Here is a 21724-nt window from a genome sequence, read left to right on the forward strand (position 1 = left end):
GCAAGTCCAAAATTTTAAAGCTCCAAAATGATCTACTTTAACCCCAAGTCTCACATCCATGTCATGCTGATGCAAGAGGTGGGTTACCATGGTCTTGGGTGCTTTTCCCCTGTGGCTTTGCAGGGTACAGCCTCCCTCCTGGCTGCTTTCACAGGCTAGCATTGAGTATCTGTGGCTTTTCCAGGTGAACAGTGCAAGCTCTCAGTGGATCTACCATTCTGGAGTCTGGAGGATGGTGGTCCTCTTCTCACAGCGTCACTAGGCAGTGCCCCAGTAGGGACTCTGTGTGAGGGCTCTGACCTCATATTTTCCTTCTGCACTGCCCTAGGATTAGTTCTCCATGAGGCCCCACTCCTGCAGCAAACATTTGCCTGGGTGTCCAGGCATTTCCCTACATCTTCTGAAATTTAGATGGAGGTTCCCAAACTCCAGTTCTTGACTTCTGTCCCCTCACAGGCTCAACACCACATGGAAGCTGCCAAGGCTCGGGGCTTGCACTCTCTGAAGCCATGTCCTGAGCCCCTTTTGGCCACAGCTGCCACAGCTGGGTTACAGGACACCAAGTCATACAGCATAGGGACCTTCCTGGCCCATGAAACTTTCTCCTAGGCTTCCAGGCCTGTGATGGGAGGGGCTGCCATGAAGACCTCTGACATGACCTGGAGACATTTTCCCCATTGTCTTGGGGTTAGCATTTGGCCCCTTGTTACTTTTGCAAATTTCTATAGCCAGCTTGAATTTCTCCTCAAAAAATGGGTTTTTATTTTCTATCACATCATCAGGCTGCAAATTTTCTGAACTTTTATGCTCTGCTTCCCTGATAAAACTGAAAACCTTTGAGAGCACCCAAGTTACCTCTTGAATGCTTTGCTGCTTAGAAATTGCTTCTACTAGATACCCAAATAATCTCTCTCAAGTTCAAAGTTCCACAAATCTCTATGGCAGGGGCAAAATGCCACCAGTCTCTCTGTTAAAACATAAAAAGAGTCACCTCTGCTCCAAGTCCCGACACGTTTCCCATCTCCATCTGAGACCACCTCAGCCTGGACCTTATTGTCCATATCGCTATCAGCATTTTAGGTAAAGCCATTCAATAAGTCTCTAGGAAGTTCCAAATTTTCTCACATTTTCCTGTCTTCTTCTGAGCCCTCCACACTGTTCCAACCTCTGCCTGTTACCCGGTTCCAAAGTCACTTCCACATTTTCAGGTATCTTTTCAGCAGCACCCCACTCTATTGGTACCAATTTACTGTATGAGTCCATTTTCATGCTGCTGATAAAGACATACCCAAGACTGGGAAGAAAAAGAGGTTTCAGTGGACTTACAGTTTCACATGGCTGGGGAGGCCTCAGAATCATGTGGGAGGTGAAAGGCACTTCTTACATGGTGGTGGCAAGAGAATGAGAAAGATGCAAAAGCAGAAGTCCCTGATAAAATCATAAGATCCTGTGAAACTTACTTACTACCATGAGAACACTATGGGGGAAACCACCACTATGACTCAATTATCTCCCACCAGGTGCCTCCCACAACACATGGGAGTTACAGGAGTACAATTCAAGATGAGATTTGGGTGGGGACACAGAGTCGAACTATATCATCTACTTTAGGGGATTCTTGTGAGGATCAAGTCAAGTGGATATTAACTTGATCTGCAAACTAATTACACATATAAGCTACTGTTATTCTCAGTTAACCGGAAGTGGCACAGAAGTGAAATCTCATGTCAACTAAATGTGGCTAGTCATTCTGAAGAATGCTGAATTCTAAAGGGCTGTTACTTTTATTTCTGTTTGAATGACGAAGAAACTAAGGCATTAAGAAAGTAAGTGATTTGGCCAGGTGCGGCGGCTCACGCCTGTAATCCTAGCACTTTGGGAGGCCAAGGTGGGTGGATCACCTGAGGTCAGGAGTTCAAGACCAGCCTGGCCATCGTGGAGAAACCCCTTTCTGTGGCCTAAATATGAAGCTAAGGGCAGGATGGCCTTGGAGCCTAAGAGGAGATTGGAAGAGACACAATGAAGTGTGGGGGAGAGACCGTGGGAGAGAAAAATGGAAAGTCTTGGATCCCCAGAGCTGTCTTGGATCCTGGTGGTGTTCAGGTCTAGTTCTTTCCTAATCTTTGCATATCTTTTGAACAAACATCTGATATTAAAGTGGCCTGCACACGTCTCTCTTACAGCCAGAAAAGCCCAACATAATGGGTCCTGAGCACTTCTTAACTGGACTTTTTAGCTTCTTTGTTGGTATTTCTACCTTTCATCTTTGCTTCCATCCAATCCATTTAACATGCATTAATCCTACAGATAGACCTTCTTATAGTACAATTTGAACATGTCTGCTTTCTCATTAATCACCTTTCAGGGCTCCTAAGAGCTGTGGAATGAATTTCAGATTTTCTAGCCAGGCCCAAAGCCAAACACTGCCTGGTACGTGGTAAATGCTCCACACGTATTAGCTCTTACTGCTATCTTTGCGGCCTTATGTCCAGCTACCTCCTTTCATAGTCCATTCTGCCGCTCTGTATCAAATTATTTGTTGATTTTCTGCCTTCATTAAAAAACACACAAACAAAGCAGACGTGTATGTTTTCTAATGTAAGAGGTAAACATTATCAGCAAAACGATATCCTTGGCTCTTCTCCTCTTCCAGACAATTAGGGGTTGGAATTGTCTCATGGGTTCCTAGAGCTCTACAGAGTAAAAGAGGGTAATGAATGAGGTAGAGAACTGGAGAAGCTCATCTAGATGGATTTGCAGCAGAAAGAAGGCTCCTGATGGAAGAAAGACTGGAGCTAGAAAAGGAGAGAGAGGCAAAAACAAGTACATAGCTTGGTTTCGAAGGATGTGTTGGAGGCCTGTGAGTGTGAGAAGAGACCTTGGGAGCAGCTGCCATGCACGGCCATTCCGGTGGGAGAGCGAGGAGAGGAATTACGAAAGAGGACAAAATGAAGTTTTTGCTGTGTAGTCAGAACACAGCACACCTGCGTTCCCCGCACTGTATTTTCCTGAACATTGATCTAAAGATTCGGTTTGCTTTTCAAGTACGATTACTTAAAGACCGCTGTCCAAGGCATCGCAGGCTAGCGTGGGTCGTACAGTTACGCCATGCACGTCACACCCCGTTCCTCTTGTACCTACTCAGAGCTCACACTTCTTTATGGCCAGTTATCCAAATTCTCCTACACTCAAGCCTGTTCAGATGGTAGCCCTTCCATAAAACGTTTTAATTCACCAAAGGAAAAATTAGTAGGTTCTCTCTTTTACTTTCCTGTAACTGTTATTTTTTTTTGGCCTTTATTGCAGCAGCTGCCTCTCTCTACCTGGTCTCTAGTCCATCTCCGGCACTAGTTTGTGAGCTTTCTCAAGGGCAGAAACTGCCTTCATCCCATCTGTAAGTCCTGTAGTGCCTAGTGCTATGTTTCTGCAGAGAAAAAATATTTGCCGAGTTTATGAATAAATAAATGAATAAATGGAACTCAGTAGAAATCAAAGCCCTGTTTGAGATAGGCTATCTGAAATTATCGTAGGAGTAAGGGACATTTGGCAGGATTACCACATCTAAATTGTGGGGACATGTGAGTCAGTGAAAAGGAAGGCAATCAAAATACCCAAATACTCAGAGGTTCACAATAAAATTATGACTCAAATACAACTATGTTAGAACAAGGGTAAATTTGACGGTCATTGATAAAGTGCCATTAAAGTTGAATTGAAAAATTACTTTTCAGAAAAAATACATGATTAGCACAGTTTATGGAGAGAATGAAATGGTAATGACATATCTTAGCTCAGTAATTGTATCACTGAATTAATTTTAATCTGTTGGCCTTGAGCTCACAGGTAGGGAATTAGTCAAAATAGCTCCCAGAGAAGGTAGTGATTAAAAGTAGGCAGCTGTGGAGTGCCCCAGGGACCTGCTGAAGGTTCTAGTCATTTAAGGTTGCATTAATGATGTGGCAGATGGAATGAGCGTAATGTTGATTAAATCCCCTCCACCCCAATGTCAAATAAAGAAGAGAAATAAAAGTCAGTGAGAACTTAAAAAAAAAACCACAGGGACCTAGCCATTGCTTTGCACCCAGAAAGCAGTCAATAAAACACCTGTTTTTTAGGTGAATAAATGATTGTTAAAAGTGATAAAAGTTAATTTGTAAGCAACCACATGTAAATATTACTTCCCACAAAAAAAGAATCTATTCAGGCTTGCACAGAAACAGAGACTCAAGGAGGATAATGCGGTCTGGCCTTGTGTGACTCCACCAGAGAGTCTTATGTGACTTGTTGAGTCAAAGGACAAAAGGTCCCCATGGAGATGGGTTAGAGGCAGGTACGTATCGATAGACAATTCTATTAAACAGGCACAGATTTTAAGCATTTCATTAGCTTCTGAGATTTCATCAAACCCCTTTAAAATTGGAAGACTGAGCCACTTACTGAAAATGAATTACCCGGTTTGTGAGGGTTAGTTACTACCACAGCTCCTGTCTGCATGAGGAAAATAGGGTTGTTAAAGTGGGGGCAAGATGAAACCTGAGCAGTTCTGTGTTCACATGGGGGGAGCAGGAATATCCTGAAGTGGGGGTATAGGTAACACAAGGCAAGGATTCTTTATAGAAACTATGATGCTGGGGCAGCCTACAGCACTGGATAAAACCTGGAAAATGAACTGTCCTTTGAAATGACTCAGAAAGACAGGTTCTGTACATTCCAATAGTATAAAGAGCATGTTAGATGTCTTCAGCGGGAGGTCATCAGCATCTGCTAAAACTCAGCTGTCCAGATGGGCACCACAGCACGTAGCTTAAAAGGTGGAAATGCAAAGCTTAACCCTGGGGTCACACCTGTGAGTGCCACTCTTGCCAAAGAAGAAGGTGGGGTTAGGAGAACAGTTGCTTCTGTGAGAAGAAATTTAAAAGGACACTGGGCCAGGCCAGATAAGGGAACAGTGTAGGGAAGCAGCAGAACAAGGTGTTTGAGAACATGGCACCGGTACAGGCTGTCTGGGTCCGAGTCCCAGCTCTGCCACCTATTGGCTATGTGACCTTGGTCAAGTTCTCTAACCCTTTACTTCGTGATTTTAAAAACTCTGTCAAATGGGGATGCTCCCTTAGAGGGTTCCCAAAAGGACTTCATGATGTGATGCAGGCAGAGTGCTTAATATAGTCCCTGAGGTGCCACATGCTAAACCTTAAACCAGTATTGATACTGACAACCATTATTAACCAGAATCGTTTGGAAAGATGGCGGATCGGAGCCCCAGGGGGTAAGGAAAGCAACATTTCACTAAATGCTTTGCTTACGTGACTCATTTTAAGCTATGAGAGAGTAAGAATGACCATTACACCCTTTTATGGATGAGGATAGAGACTCCGCGAGGTGAAATGCCTTGCCAAGTGCCTTGGATCTAGCTGTTCGTGGATTCAGGGTCACCCGCAACCTTGTCTGGCTGAGCCTATGCCCTTTCCACCATATTTCGCTGCTACCCAGGGCCAGACTGAGACATGTAGAGCGCCAACCCACTAAGAAGATACTCTTATTTTGCTTAAAAATCAGCACAATTAAGAACCACAAACTAAGTGTAAGAAATGCCCATAGCTATTTATTTTCTCAGATGACTAAAGGGCTTTTTTGGACGGATCAAATATTTTCTGAGTAAATTGTGCAATGTTTCCATTCCGGTGCAGTCAGCGCACAGCTGCTTGGTTTACCCAGTGTACGAAGCTGGAGCATTGTAGTGTGATGGTTCCCTCACCAGGTTACTTGTGTATGTCTGCCACTTGAACCACGACAGCTGGGCAGTGAGCCAAGGCCTTGGTGCCCAGCTGAGGAGCTGATGTCCCTGAGAACCCAAACATCCCAGAGGAGTGTCTGAGAACACATCAAAACAACAAGCAAACAAACAGTTTCATTGCTCAAACATACAACAGGCAAAGAACCAGAAAATCAGCTTAAAAGCAGCTTAGAGATGGAAGGTGGCACAGATCTCTAGAGCGGTCTTGCTGCCGCCCAGGAGTGCCCTGTATGTGAGTCCCAATAAACTCATGTACTCACCAAACTGGACTTGTCTAAGCCATTCTTAAGTCTTTCAGCTGCCTCCCGGTTCTGGCGGTGGGCAGGGGTTTGTAGGGGTGGCGCAGGACACATGTTACAGTCCCAGGTTTTTCTCATAACACTTATTAGGAGGCAGCATCCTGTGGCTTCAAAGGAGACATTTCCGGTGTGACCAGGAAATTGTGTAGTTCTTAGGAGCTGCTATATGAATGCATTCATAATAGCAAATTTTGCTGGGTACAGTGGCTCACACCTGTAATCCCAGTACTTTGGGAAACCAAAGCGGGGGAGGATCACAAGGTTAGGAGTTCGAGACCAGCCTGGCCAACATGGTGAAACCCCATCTCTACTAAAAATACAAAAAATTAGCTGGGCATAGGTGCCTGTAATCCCAGCTACCCGGGAGGCTGAGGTAGAAAAATCACTTGAACCCAGGAGGTGGAGGTTGCAGTGAGCCGAGATGGCGCCAAGGCACTTTAGCCTTGGCAACAGAGTGAGACTCTGTCTCAAATAAGAAAGAAAGAAAGAAAGAAAGAGGGAGGGAGGGAGAGAGGGAGGGAGGGAGGGAGAGAGGGATGGCAGGCAGGCACATTTTTACTAAAAGCGTTGGTGGTACCAATATAAATAACAATGGCAACCATTTATCACACACAGATGTCAGGCACTGGATAAGAACTCTCCTTTCTCACAAGGACCCTGCCTATTTACCAGTGAGGAAACATTTAAGTTGTATTCCAAAGGATATACCCTTAGTGTCAGCCCTGAGACTGGAATGGCTCTGATTCTGATAGCCTTCCATTACACAGAGCTGTTCCAAGTCAGAGAGTGAGTGATAGCACAGGGATTGGGCTGGGCATGGTTAGGGGCCTTTGCATCATGTCTCCTTCCTTCTCAAAGGCTTATCCACAAGGGCTGTCCTTTAACCAGGGGCTGATTGGAACCCCTCAGCCTCTCATTCAAATGGTCCACCTCAAATGCATTCTGTGTTTTACAGGGTCCGTATTTAGAATGTGTAAGGAGCAGGATGGCTATGAGAAGGAAGCATATACAGTATCAGGAGAGTTACAAAGAAATGTAATTTCTTTCTGCATTGGGGAATATTTTTAAGTTTTCAAAAGCTGTGGTCTCAGAAATCACGCCTGCAAGGCAAAGCATAAAACACCCTTCTCCACCATAACTCTGTGTGAATGTTGCCATTGGTATGGGCTGATGGGTAGGAGTGTGGGTTCTGGAAGCAAATTCCCAGGGCTTGAAAGGCAGCCATGCTCCCTCGCTGGCTGTGTGTGTCCTTCCACACATTTCTCATCTGAACATGGTAATAGCATCTACCTCCTATTTGTTGTGTGCAGTGAGACAAATCATGTGCGCAAAGTTATTTAGCACAGTGAAGCATAAGCAGAAAGGATTCAAATGATATTACCACCATGATAAAGTTTAGATATTTGTCTTCGCCCAAATCTCAGGTTGAAATATTATCCCCAGTGTTGGAGATGGGGCCCGGTGGGTAGAATCTGGGTCATGGGGGCGGATCCTTCATAAATGGCTTGGGCCAACCCCTTGGAGATAAGGGAGCTCTCGGGTTCTGAGTTCACGTGAAATCTGGTCATTAAAATGTACGTGGCACCACCCTACCACTCTCTCTCCCTCTTGCTCCTGCTTTCAACATAAGACATGCCTGTTTCCTCTCGCCCTCCATCATGATTGAAAGCTCCCTGAGGCTTCACCAAAGCCAGGCAGATGCCAGCACCATGCTTCCTGTACAGCCTGCAGAACCATGAGCCAATTAAACTCTTTTCTTTATAAATTACCCAGTCTCCGGTATTTCTTTAGAGCAGTGCAAGAATCGCCGAATACACATCATCAGCTGCTTAATGCTATTGGCTTAATTTCAGTGTCTTATATATCAAACCAGCTAACATTTTATTGTATTTATTTAAAGTCTGATAATATGATAAGCTCTGATAAAGGCGATAGTCCTTGAAATAGAGGCAATTGAAAAAAATCCGACGAAATAGTATTAAACTAACAAACCGCCCATTGTATCCAAATAATCAGCTGTCATCCTGTGAAATGGGAAGAGCAGATTGGCTCATCACTTTGGAAAACTGAATGGCATTATATACCAAAAGCTATTTATTGGCCTTTTGGACATACTCCTTGTGAGCTGCTTGTTTGTTTTAAGGCATTAGAAAGAGAATTACAAGATGGGCAAATAAAGCAGGAAGAGAAACATTAGTAGAGATAAAAGCCAAAATTAGTAAAATATGAATATAGATCAGAAAAAAATATAAACAAACTAAAAGCTAGTTCTTTCAAAACTCCTAGAAAGCTAAGAACATCTCATTAATATTTTTTAATATATGAGAGAGAAAGAGAGAGCAGAAGAGAGAAAAAGAGAAAGAGAGAGAAGAATAGAGAGAGAGAGAAATATGACCAAGATTGTGAACAGGAAAAGAAATTAAATAACATAAGAGACCAGGCACGGTGGTTCACGGCTGTAATCGCAGTACTTTGGGAGGCCCAGGTGGGTGGATCACCTGAGGTCTGGAGTTTGGGACCAGCCTGGCCAACATGGTGAAACCCCATCTCTACTAAAAATACAAAAATTAGCCACGTTGGTTGTGCACGACTGTAATCCCAGCTACTTGGGAGGCTGAGGCGGGAGATTCGCTTGAATCTAGGGGGCAGAGTTTGCAGTGAGCCGAGATCGTGCCACTGCACTGCAGCCTGGGTGACAGCCAGACTCCGTCTCAAAAAAAAAAAAAAAAAAAAAATCATAGCAAATGAATATTAGAATGAAACAGGCTAATAAATTCAGAAACATATCCCCACACAATTGGATACTTGATTTACAATCATGATGGTGCTGGTGGGAAACCGGGAAGGATAGTGTCTTCAATAAACGGTGCTGGGTCTACCAGCTACCATAAGGAAAAAATGACTCTTGACCCCTCTCTGGTACTAGGTATAAAATTAACTCGAGATGGTTTGCAGAAATAAATGTGAAACACAAAACAATAAAGCTTCTACAAGATAATCTAGAAGAAAATCTTCATGACCTTGGAATAGGCAGAGATTTCTTAAACAAGTTACAAAAAGCTCCAAGTATAGAGAAAAGGATTAATAAAAATTAAAAGTAATAACTGCTCATTGAAAAACATCATTAAGACAGTGAAAAGCAAAGTATAGAGTAGATGAGATTTGGTGATACATAGAACTAGTTTGCACCCATGATGCATACGGAATTACCTACAAATCAAAAAGAGAAAGACAAATACCCCAATAGAAAAGATGAATGAAAGACAAAATATACATGTTATTTATTTATTTATTTATTTATTTTGCCAGGACATGTTCTCATCTAATATATATATATATATATATATTTTTTTTTTTAATGTAGAGACAGGGTCTCTTTTTGTTGCCCAGGCTGGTCTTGAACTCCTGGCCTCAAGTAGTACTCCCAGTTCAGCCTCCCAAAGTGCTGAGATTACAGGCATGAACCACCACACCTGCCCTAAAATGTATATGATTGATGACAAAGAAAGTGGGGAAGAGGACGAATGTCTCTTCTGAGCAAACACGACTCTAGCAAGTTTTCTTAGCTTCGAGCTGCGAAGATACTGAGTGGCAGCACATTTTCCCTGGAGGAGCATGGCAGAAAGGCCGCTGGAATACAGAAACTAAAGTTACGGAGATCTGATCGCAGACTGAGTGAAAACGAATGTGTTGGGCTGAGTCAGGTGGGTTATGAAAAGTAGAGCAGACATTTGGCCTCAGAGAAGGACAGCTGCAGCCCTTAACTCACCCAGTGTCAAAATTAAAGCGGCCTCCATAATAGATGCTTCAGGGGAGTGGCATGCGCAGAAGAGGAAAGTGAAGACTCCTCTGCATCTGACACTTGTTAACTGCGTTCAGAAACCAGCCATCTGTGCTACAGCGGTATCTGTTTCCTGCCTGGTACAGCAGCCGTGACCAGTTTTCTCTTTACCTAAGACTCCTGTGTAGCAAGATTTGATATTCTTTAACACTTCAGCTGAAGCTTCATTGCAAAGAAATCATCTACCCAGTCCAACCACTGATGGAATGGCTCAGGCGCAACACTTACCTACGATTCCAGAAGGATGTCTTCAGCACTGACTGATGGATAGACTACTGACAGACATTTCATGCGGTTATCTCACCTAACGGGTGGTGTCGACTGCGTTTCCCTACCAAAAATGAGGAAACTAGGCTGGGCAGGGTGGCTCAGGCCTGTAATGCCAGCATTTTGGGAGGTCAAGGCAGGTGGATTGCTTGAGCTCAGGAGTTTGAGACCAGCCTGAGCAACGTGGCAAAACCCCATCTCTACTAAAAATAAAAAAATTAGCCTGGGCTGGTGGTGCACATGCCTGTAGTCCTAGCTACTTGGGAGGCTGAGATGAGAGGATGGCTTGAGCCCAGGAGGTGGAGGTTGCAGCAAGCCGAAATCATGCCACTGCACTTCAGCCTGGGTGACAGAACCAGACCCTGTCTCAAAATAAATAAATAAATTATAAAAAATGAGGAAACTGAAGCCGAGGACTTAAATGACTAATGTAGAGACAACGTAAGAAGTGGAAGAAGGAGTGCTATACTCTGAGGTTTTCTTGGTCCAAGTTCTGGACTCTTTCCATGCTACCGCAGTGAGTGAGTAGGAGTTTAAGGGTGAGGGGTGAGTACATTGAAGTAACGCCAGAAATCACGTACCTGAAATACCAAAGCCAATGATGAGTGCAATTGCTCCAGCCAGAATAATGATGATGCTAATTATGCTATGGGAAGAGAGAGAGAAACAGGAAATCACTTCTCCATTCTTTCTGATGCGCTGCTTTGCAACTGGGGTACAAATCTGTCGTGGGTAAGACACATTACATAAAGCATCTCAACTTTTTCTTTCACATAAGCTTCTTCCTAGAAATAAGTACCTTAGAAAGGAATTTCAGCAATACCAAGACTGCTGGGGCAAAACTGATGGAAACACCTCTGTAAGGCCAGAGGCCACCTGAGAAGGACTGGTCCGGGTCGCAGCCTTCCCTGAGCATCACTGTCCACACTCCTGTGTCGTTTGTCTCCCTATCTTGTCTCCTTCCATAGACTTTAAACTCCGCTAAGGACAACAGCCACGCCTTCACTTTGTACCCACACACACCTCATCTACTGCGTCCACATGCCCTCAGTGGAGGTCTGTTTTCTCTTATTAAAAAAAAAAAATACATATTTAGGCCGGGCGCGGTGGCTCACACCTGTAATCCCAGCACTTTGGGAGGCCGAGGTGGGTGGATCACGAGGTCAAGGGATCGAGACCATCTTCGTCAACATGGTGAAACCCCGTCTCTACTAAAAATACAAAAAATTAGCTGGGCATGGTGGCGCGTGCCTGTAATCCCAGCTACTCAGGAGGCTGAGGCAGGAGAATTGCCTGAACCCAGGAGGCGGAGGTTGCGGTGAGCCGAGATCGCGCCATTGCACTCCAGCCTGGGTAACAAGAGCAAAACTCCGTCTCAAAAAAAAAAAAAAATACATATTTACTACAGGAAGTTTAGAAAATATAAAGAAGCAAAAAATTAGACAAATAAATCACCTGTAATCCTATCATCCAAACACAATCACTGTGTTTTGATATGATCCTCACCAATTTTTATTTTATTTTATTTTACTTTAAATTCTAGGATACATGTGCAAACGTGCAGGCTTGTTGCATAGGTATAATTGTGCCATGATGGTTTGCTGCACCCATCAACCCATCATCTAGGTTTTAAGCCCCACATGCATTAAGTATTTGTCCTTATGCTCTCCCTCTCCTTGCCCCCCACCCCCTGACAGGCCCAGGTGTGTGATGTTCTCCTCCCTGTATATATGTATTCTCATTGTTTAACTCTCATTTATGAGGGAAAACATGCAATGTTTGGTTTTCTGTTCCTGTGTAAGTTTGCTGAGATTGATGGTTTCCAGCTTAATCCATGCCCCTGCAAAGAACATGAACTCATTCTTTCTTACGGCTGCATAGTACTTCATGGTGTATATGTGCCACATTTTCTTTATCCAGTCTATCATTCATGGGCATTTTCGTTGGTTCTAAGTCTTTGCTATTGTAAATAGTGTTGCCATAAACATACATGTGCATGTGTCTCTATAGTAGAATGATTTATAATCCTTTGGGTATATACCTAGTAATGGGATTACTGGGTCAAATGGTGTTTCTGGTTCTAGATTCTTGAGGAATCGCACGCTGTCTTCCTCAATGGTTGAACTACTTCACACTCCCACCCACAGTGTAAATGCGTTCCTGTTTCTCCACATCCTCTCCAGTATCTGTTGTTTCCTGACTTTTTAATGATTGCCATTCTAACTGGTGGCTCCTCACAGATTTTTAATGAACAGATTAATAAATGACACCTGGGGAACTAGATAAACAAATAAGGAAGTATTGCTTACATATACTAAGTCCTAGTTATATGGCAGACATATTGTTCCAAGCAGCATTTATAACTTAAATCAATTATCCATTTAGTCACCTTAGGAGGAGAATAAATTTTATTGTCTCCATTTTATAGATGAGCAAGTGACACAGGGAGATTAAGCATCTTCCCTGGAGTCCCACAGTTGGCAAGTGGCAGAGCGGAGGTTAGAATTCATCTCTTAAATCTGTACCCAACTCCCCCCAAGTGTACTAAGGGTAGGAGCTCACGAATGGGGAGTGCCCCTTTTCTCTGCCAAGGAGAACATGCACTCCATGGGGGCCACCCACTTTAGCTGGTGAGAGTGACTCAGTCAGAGCAGAAGGCACAGGTCAAAGTGGTTTCTGGGAAGCTTGCCCATTGCCGCCTGTCCTGGCACATACATCATCGGGCAGACGTCCTCAGCCGCCCTTTCACACAGCTGCCAATTCACACGCTCGCAACGCCCACGCTGATGTTACTCAATAGGCAGGACAAAAGAAAGGCACGGGGAGGCAGGTGCTTCAGAGAGAAAAATGAAGCACGAGATACTGCACTTTCTGCCCTGAACAGGCTCATTGTATCCTGCCCACCTTGGCTCAGGAATGGGCCCACCAGACAGAAACAACAGTTCCCCTGCAGGCCAAGCCCTCATGAGGTGCAGCCACAGGGCAGCAAGCGAAGCTTGAAATAATAGAGCATCTGCTCAGTTGATTCCAAGGGGAGAGCACATTTGGCCACTGCTCCTCTTTTTCCACACCTCAGTGCAGCCTCAGTTCTTGCTGGTCCAAGAGAGTGAGAACAGCTACACAAAGTCATAGCAAGACGCACCACCCAGCTGTCTCTGACTACGAGCCAGGCACCCACCTTGCGTGGGACCTAGGGTTTTCATTTACTTTCGGTAAGTTACTTCATCTCTCTGAGGCTGGTTTTCTTTTTCTGTAAAATGGGAAAAAGAGTAATTCTTGCTTTACCTATCACAAAGGTGATGTGTACTCCCTCCCGCAGACATTCACATGCAGAAGTCCTAACCCCCAGTACCTCAGAGTGTGCCTGTACTTACTAATAAAGACATTGCAGATGTAATTAGTTAAGGTCATTCTAGAGTAGGGGAGGGGTGAGTTGCTAATCCAGTATGGGTGGCGGTGTCCTTATAGAAAGAATTTGGACACAGATGAACACACACAGACACACACACACACACACACACACACGGATGGAGAACACCATGTGAAGTTAAAAGCAGAGATCCACAAGTCAAGGAACACCAAAAGTTGCCAGCAATCCTCCAGAAGCTAGGAGAGAGACACAACGTATTCTGTCTCATAAGTAACACATCCTGCAGACATGTTCATCCGGCCTCCAGCCTGCAGCGCTGTGAGATAATACAGTTCCATTTGTTACACAGCACCAGCAAGCTAATACAAAAGGGTCATTTCAGGATCAAATTAGATGATGAATGTGGCATTATTCATAAAGGGCTATTCGTTTATACACTGCCTTTTACTATACATACATTTTACCTATAAGCTATTGTTGTATGTTTATTATTCAAATAAACTTTTTATGGGACTTTTATGGGAAGGGACCTGAACGGTGACACTGAACAGACACCTGGGCACTGGCCAAGAAGAGGAAGACATTGGAAGTTGTGCATTTCAGTCAAAGCTCCCGAGCCCTCCAACACACCAGGCCTACGTTTCCCTCGCTGTGAAAACAGAACTCTGTCATCTGTCACCAAATTCCGTATTGGAGCAGGAATCGCCTTGAGGTTTGTTCTGAACTAGTATCCCCTTGAGAAAGTATTCAACTTCCAGAGCCTTGGAAGGAGAAGCAGGAACTATCAGAGCACGAATGAAATGATGCCTGTCTGTTGCTTATGAACTTTTTAGAGAGATGAATAAAATACTTCACTTCGGGTGTTCTGACATTGCTTTCTGATCTTGCTTCCCCCTCAATGATTTGCAGTAACTATGCTACAGGAAATTTTTAATGCGAAACTCTGTCTCCTAACCACTGCGCTGGGATTCACGGTGTACTTCGGTATCCACTTATTATGAAAGGGTCCAAATAAAAATCAATGTTTTTGGAGGGCTTGCTCATTTAGTAAAGATTTATTAAGTACTTACCATGTGAAAGACATAGTGCTAGTCAATATGAAGGGAATGTAGAAATAATGGAAACAAAGTCCCTGCCCTCAAGAAGCTTTTAGTTAAATTGCGGTGACACCCAAATACACACCTTTGAAATGAACTGAGACAGAACGCGGTCAGGGCTTTAGTAAAGACAGGAACAAAATTTCACAGAAGCTCTAGGGACGCAGGAAGAGTTTAAACTCAGGGGAAACAGAGAGAATCAAAGTACACTTCCATGAACAAATTTCAAAGAAAGTGAAGAGAAAGAAAGGCTTTATTCAGAAATATATTTAGCCGGCCCATGCTGCTACACACCCTGTCCAGGGCAGAAACACAAAGAAAGGGGTAATTTCTGCCGCGCTGGGGGTGCAGGGCGTCAGGGACTAAGCAGCGCTCTTCCGGGCTCCGAGCAGTGGGCTGGGAAGGTGCCTTCGGAAGCGGCAGGACTCAGAGCCCTCCAGGGGAAGCAGCAGCTTTGCAGCCTGGAAATCCGCCCCGCTCCCCGAGGAGGGCCTGGTTCGGTCCCTCCACGTGTCTGCCTCGGCTGCTGCTGCTGCCTTCTGCAGCACTTGGAAGAATCTGCGCATCTGGTAAAGCATAACACGTGCACTCCCGAAAGGTCTCACATTCTGTCACATTCTGCAATTACGGTACAGGCGTTATGGGAAGAACCGGGGTGAAAGGCAGACTGCTGGAACCTGCGCGACTTTACCATGAGCCGACTAACAGAAACAACTATGGGTACCTCGGGAGATAACTCGGACAGGCAAGGCGGGCCGCTCGGGAGGTCCAGACCCTACCTCAGGGGATATACAAAATGCGCAAATACAATCAAACGAACACTCTGGCGTCTGGGTGCCGCGAGCAGCGTGGCTGCTGTGAAGGTGGGTGCAGCGGAAGCGCCACCTGGGACATGCCAGGGTGGGCTGTACTTCTCCGGAGAGGGAGCCCCAAGTGCGGATGTTCATTCAAAGCAAATGTGCTTGATGAAATAAAAGCAGAACTGAAAGCCACGCTAAGCCTTTGCCGCTGATGTCCTCATTCTATTCTGCTATTTCAACCCTCCTCGCTTTGAAAAATGCGCATGTGAAGCGTCGCAACTCCCGTGTTGTACCGCCATCATTCCCGGGTTCAACCACGCATGAGCTCGTGGATGCCACAGAAACGAACACTGCAGCGCACAGGCTGTGTCACCGTGTCACACACCAAAACATACGCAGGACAGAGACACCTGGCTCCTTTTTTTTTTTTTTTTTTTTTTTTTTTGAGACGGAGTTTCGATCTTGTTACCCAGGCTGGAGTGCAATGGCGCGATCTCGGCTCACCGCGACCTCCGCCTCCTGGGTTCAGGCAATTCTCCTGCCTCAGCCTCCTGAGTAGCTGGGATTACAGGCACACGCCACCATGCCCAGCTAATTTTTTGTATTTTTAGTAGAGACGGGGTTTCACCATGTTGACGAGGATGGTCTCGATCTCTTGACCTCGTGATCCACCCGCCTCGGCCTCCCAAAGTGCTGGGATTACAGGCGTGAGCCACCGCGCCCGGCCGGAGACACCTGTCTCTTAAGGACAGCCTTTCATTTATCAGAGGTCCGTGAGCATGGCATGTGTGTCAATGCTTTAATATACGGTATCTCATTCAAACCTACAGCAACCCCGTGAGGTAAGTCCTACTCTCATTACGTTTTTACATGTGGGGAAACTGAGGCTTAGCTTAAGTAGCAGGTGAAGCTGTCACAGCTGGAAGGTGAGAAAGTCAGGTTTCAATTTGAGGAGGTATGACCTGAGGTCTCGACTATATGCTGTACTTCTAGAAAAGGCGGCAGGAGGCCTCGGGTTTGGAAGGCTCCTCTCATCCCCACCCCGAATATCTCCTCGGGCTCCTTTTCTAAAAACAAGACATTTCTGGATCTGCTACACAGTGTAGAGAGTCCTCAGTGCGGAAAACATAAAACGCTCTTTGTTTTATTCAAACACGAATGGTTTCTGTGTTCTCGAGTTTCTACCTCTTTCTCAAATACTAACAGAACTGGGAGACACCACATTCCTTATAGATCAACAGTTTAGCTCCACTTGTGTGACTGATAAATGTTTAAAACTCTCAAGACTAGATTAATTTTGCAAATGTGTGATTCATTGGAATACACCACGCCTGATATTGAGTAAATCACGTTGCAGCAAACATATTACATTGTTCGCAAACTAATGAAGTGACTAGGTTTATAAAGAACCCTGAAATTGAAGACATTATTTCAGCCTATCCAAAGAGGAGATTAAGGCTGGGTGCGGGGGCTCATGCCTGTAATCCCAGCACTTTGGGAGGCCGAGGCGGGCAGAGCACTTGAGGTCAGGAATTTGAGACTAGTCTGGCCAACATGGTGAAAACCTGTCTCTACTAAAAATACAAAAATTAGCTGAGCGTCTTAGTGCACACATACAGTCCCACCTACTCAGGAGGCTGAGGCAGGAGAATCGCTTGAACCCAGAAGGCAGAGTCTGCAGTGAGCTGAGATTGTGCCATTGCACTCCAGCTTGGGCAACAGAGCAAGACTCCATCTTAAGGGGGGGAAAAAAAAAGAGATTAAAAGAGGGAAACAAAATTTCTTTATGGGGAAAAAGTCTTTTTCTATAAATAGGAAAAGGAATTATTTTAAATACTATGTGGAGTAAAGCATTGAGCTTTGAGGTAAAGCTAAGCATTTTCTGGATATTGATTAGCATAGGTTTTAGGTTTCTGAGAAGCTTAGATTGTCTACTCAAGTTTTTTTTTCTTGCTGGAGAATTCAAGGTGTAGAGTATGTTTCCTGGCCTCTACTCCTCTCCTGTATCTCTTTACACTGGTAAAGTCAAGGCCAGCTTTGGTCCAGGAAACTGAGAGCAGAAGCATCAGGAATGGTGAGTGCAGGCTTGAGGAGAACTTGGCAATGAGGAGTAGTTATGATTTGGGGCTTGATGGGTGTGTGTGGAAGAGAGGGGACATCCTTTCTGGGTAGCCCCTGCTGCATCAACATGGCAGTGGATGACCAGGCTCTGTATTTGGGAAAGGAATTTCAGGGAACTGCATGTAAGAGACTCAGCTGCTGCTGAGTATCAGATTGAGGCATCCTCTTTTCTTTCCAGCTATCTGCAAGAATCACAACAGTTTAGTGAATTCCTCCAAAGCGCAGGCCCTAGAATCAAATCGTGACCTGGGTAGCAACGCCATAAAACTAGGGAAACGTGTCCAGCAGATGGATTTCATCCTGTGTGCCAACAATCATTTGGATGACTGGTAGTGGTGGCTTAGAATATTGTTTTGAAAAAGACTGCAAGATTGCCTCTGTGCTCACAGGGAAGAGCACCGCCACTAATGAGTATTTTCTTTTCTTTCTTTCTTTTTTTTTTTTTTTGATGGAGTCGGGGACAGCCTTGTTTTGTGGCCTGTGCTGGAGTGCAGTGCAGTGGTGCAATGAGGGGTCACTGTAGCCTTGAGCTCTCACACTCAAACAATCCACCCACCCCACTCCCCAAAATAACTGGAACTACAGGTGAACAACAGCACAGGTGCACGCCACCTGGCTAATTTTTGAAAAACAAATTGTAGAAATAAGGTCTCACTATGTTGCTCAAGCTGGTGTCAAACTCCTAGCCTTAAGCAATCCTCCCATCTTCCTCTCCCAGAGTGTGGGGATTACAGGCATAGGCCACCACATCTGGCTGAATGTTTTCTTTCCCTTTCTTTCTTTCTTCCTTCCTTCCTTCCTTCCTTCCTTCCTTCCTTCCTTCCTTCCTTCCTTTCCCTCTTTCTTTCTTTTTCTCTCTCTCTTTTTTTTTGAGTCTTGCTCTGTCACCCAGGCTGGAGTGCAGTGTCATGATCTTGGCTCACCGCAATCTCCACTTCCTGGGTTCAAGCAATTCTCCTGTCTTAGCCTCCTGAGTAGCTGGGATTACAGGCATGTGCCACCATGCCCGACTAATTTTTTGTGTTTTTAGTAGAGATGGGATTTCGCCATGTTGGCCAGGCTGGTCTTGAACTCCTGACCTCCTGAGTTCGAGACCAGCCTGACCAACATGAAGAAACCCCATCTGTACTAAAAATGCAAAATAGCTGGACATGGTGGTGCACGCTTGTATTCCCAGCTACTCAGGAGGCTGAGGCAGGAGAATCACTTGAACCCAGGAGGCTGAGGTTGCGGTGAGCCGAGATTGTGCCATTGCACTCCAGCCTGGGCAACAAGAGCAAAACCCCATCTCAAAAAAAGAAAAGAAAAAAGAAAAAGAAATAGGGTGTTTGGCCTGTTCTCCATCACTCTGGAGGAAGAAGGGAAAAACAGAGCCACTGAGTGAAAGTTCTAGGAGACGAGATTTAGACTCAAAATAACGGAGAAACTTCCCAACAGAGCTCACTGAGACTGGCCTGCGATAGCATGTGCAGGCAGGGGCTGGGTCAACACACAGTGGTGGGAAGAGTTTCTAGTGTCACATAAAGCTTCAAACAATTTTGAAAGCTTTCAAATAATTATATGATTCTGTAATCTGATATTCCCTGGGATTTGCTCTGACCTTGGCTTTGCCTGCACATGCCTCCTAAGACCTCTGTTGATAATGTAACAATGATGGCTAACATTTGCTTGAGTACCTTGCCTCATCTATCTAATCTAATCTCCGCAAGGACCTATGGAGATACATACTATTCTCTTTGTTTTATAGATGAGGCCTAATGTTAAGTAACTCCCCTGAGGACTGACCCCGGGGAATTAAAGAGAGCAGAATTAGACTCAGGTCTCAGATGCCACAACCTGGGTCTTAATCATTATGCCATATTTTTTTTTTTTTTTTTTTGAGACGGAGTTTCGCTCTTGTTACCCAGGCTGGAGTGCAATGGCGCGATCTCGGCTCACCGCAACCTCCGCCTCCTGGGTTCAGGCAGTTCTCCTGCCTCAGCCTCCCGAGTAGCTGGGGTTACAGGCACGCGCCACCATGCCCAGCTAATTTTTTGTATTTTTAGTAGAGACGGGGTTTCACCATGTTGACCAGGATGGTCCCGATCTCTTGACCTTGTGATCCACCCGCCTCAGCCTCCCAAAGTGCTGGGATTACAGGCGTGAGCCACCGCGCCCGGCCATTATGCCATATTTTATATAAATCAAGAGTTTTATAATTATTGGGATTCAAATCAGTTGCTAGGGTTGCGTTTGTACAGTTGTAAACTGATGGAAGGACAGCACCTATGATCTTACATAGATTGAAAAAAAATTCTGTCCCCACAGGAGGTGTCTTTCATCCGGGACTCTGGAAGGAAAACTGGAAGGGGCATGAATATCAGGTGGAAATGTTCACAGTGTTAACAAACAGACACCTTTCTTTAAACCATATTTGAGTTTGCAGCCAGGCCATTCTGTTTTATTCTTAAGCCTGTCCTATTTAGACCGGCGCCCTGATCGCCGCAAAAACACATCAGCATTTCCTCATCCTGGTGCACACTGTTTGCCACTGGCACAAGCAGAGCGAGACAAAAGGCAATGCAAGGTTCATCACCAGTCCTTTTCCTAATCATACCTGTATTTCCTGTTCCTCCTCATTCTCACTGCAGAGAAAAAAACGCTTCCACTAGCTTCCGTCAGCAGTCTAACTGATCTCTTTGTGTCTAATAACAAACACACTCCAAACCTTTTATGACCCTCCCACAAAGGACCAGTACTGTTAGAAAAGCTGAGTGTCCCATAAGCAGACTGTGGGGTGTAAATGAAAACAGCCTAATTGTGTGTCTTCCAAACTGAAGGCTAAGAGAGACTGCAGGGGTGCTCGCAGCACCTGGGTGACGTCTGGCTGCTAATGAACTCTTCTTTTCATGGTCGCTGTTGCCCTGGCTGCTCTCCCATTCACCAACTCCTCCCCACCATATCTTGGCATCCCCTTGCCCTCCCCATGTCTCTCCACTTCTGCTCACCTTTCCTCCTCCAGCCCTGCCATAGGTAAGGGCAGGAACACTGCTCAGGGACAGCCTCATCAGTTCTGGAATGGATCAAATAAAAAGAAGCTGCTGCTGTCCCTTTTCCCTCCCCTTATCCACTCCACAGAGAAGCTGGCATTTCCTAATGAGGGCTCCACAAGGGTGGGAGTCGTGAGCAGCTGAGCGGCACTGCAATTCATCCTGTACCTGCCTCCAGATTCAACACGACTTTTTCCGAGGGCTATTGCGAGGGTCCAAAGAAGCAAAACTATTCTTGGCAAAATGTAAATGTTAGCTGTTATTTCAAAACTATAAATGTGAATTTTTCGCTGGGCCCAGTGGTTCACCCCTGTAGTCCTGACACTCTGGGAGGCCAAGGTGGGAGAATCGCTTGAGGCCAGGAGTAGGACACCAGTGTGGCAACATTGCGAGATCCTGTCTTTATTTTAAAAAAGTGAATTCTTATTTTTACTTTTCACAATCCCCAAATTTAAATCACTCCTGGTTGCTTACGGAAGTTCATCTGTTCTTGCCTGGTGGTCATGGAAAAGAAAAGAGAAAGTTCAAACTGACCCTAAAATTTAAGACCATCCTCAAATGCTCCAAGCTATGTTTCCAACCCTTTTGCCTTTAGGAAGCCCTATATTCTCATCAGACTGTTCACTGCCCCATTGCTCTCTGCTTAGGACACTCTTCCACCTCTTACCAGTAATCAGAAGTAGGCCCAACCAGAGCTCAGCTCAGCTCTGACTCCTTCCCTGAGTGTGGCCCTGGAGCATGCCCTCCCTTCTTTTTTTAAAATGGATTTAAGGGAGTAGCAAGGCAGGTGAACCTCAGGAGGCTGAACCCGACAAGAAAAGGAGGAAGGGCTTGAGTGGCACTGGGATTTGAGATGGGAACTGGGAGTGGGGAGCTAGTCCTTGAAAGGGCTACGAGGAAGGACAGGGCAGGCTCCCCCTGAGGGGAGCATTTCTGTTTAGCCCACCCTCCTCATCAGTCACTGTGGTCATCAGTCACCGTGATCTGGGCCTCAGGCAGATGGATGGCCTGACAGGGCGAGTGAGCTGTAATCTAGATTACCTTTTTAACACCCTAAAGCCACCGTGACTGTTCTGACTTTTCATTCCTTTTCTTGCCTTCAGGAA

The 21724-nt window shown here is 45.2% G+C and overlaps 1 protein-coding gene across 5 annotated transcripts in view; it reads right to left on the reverse strand.

Annotated features, from left to right (window-relative positions):
- The window catches only part of VTCN1 (V-set domain containing T cell activation inhibitor 1), a 60719-nt gene that overhangs the window by 14672 nt on the left and 24323 nt on the right, over positions 1–21724 (reverse strand). For all 5 annotated transcript variants that reach the window (XM_035252591.3, XM_078332858.1, XM_009001968.4 and 2 more), the window contains exon 2: positions 10783–10847. In XM_035252591.3, the coding sequence (XP_035108482.1) occupies positions 10783–10847 (65 nt within the window). The remainder of the gene's footprint in view (positions 1–10782; positions 10848–21724) is intronic.

The sequence above is a fragment of the Callithrix jacchus genome, chromosome 7, assembly GCF_049354715.1.
Source record: "Callithrix jacchus isolate 240 chromosome 7, calJac240_pri, whole genome shotgun sequence".
NCBI classification, from domain to species: domain Eukaryota; kingdom Metazoa; phylum Chordata; class Mammalia; order Primates; family Cebidae; genus Callithrix; species Callithrix jacchus.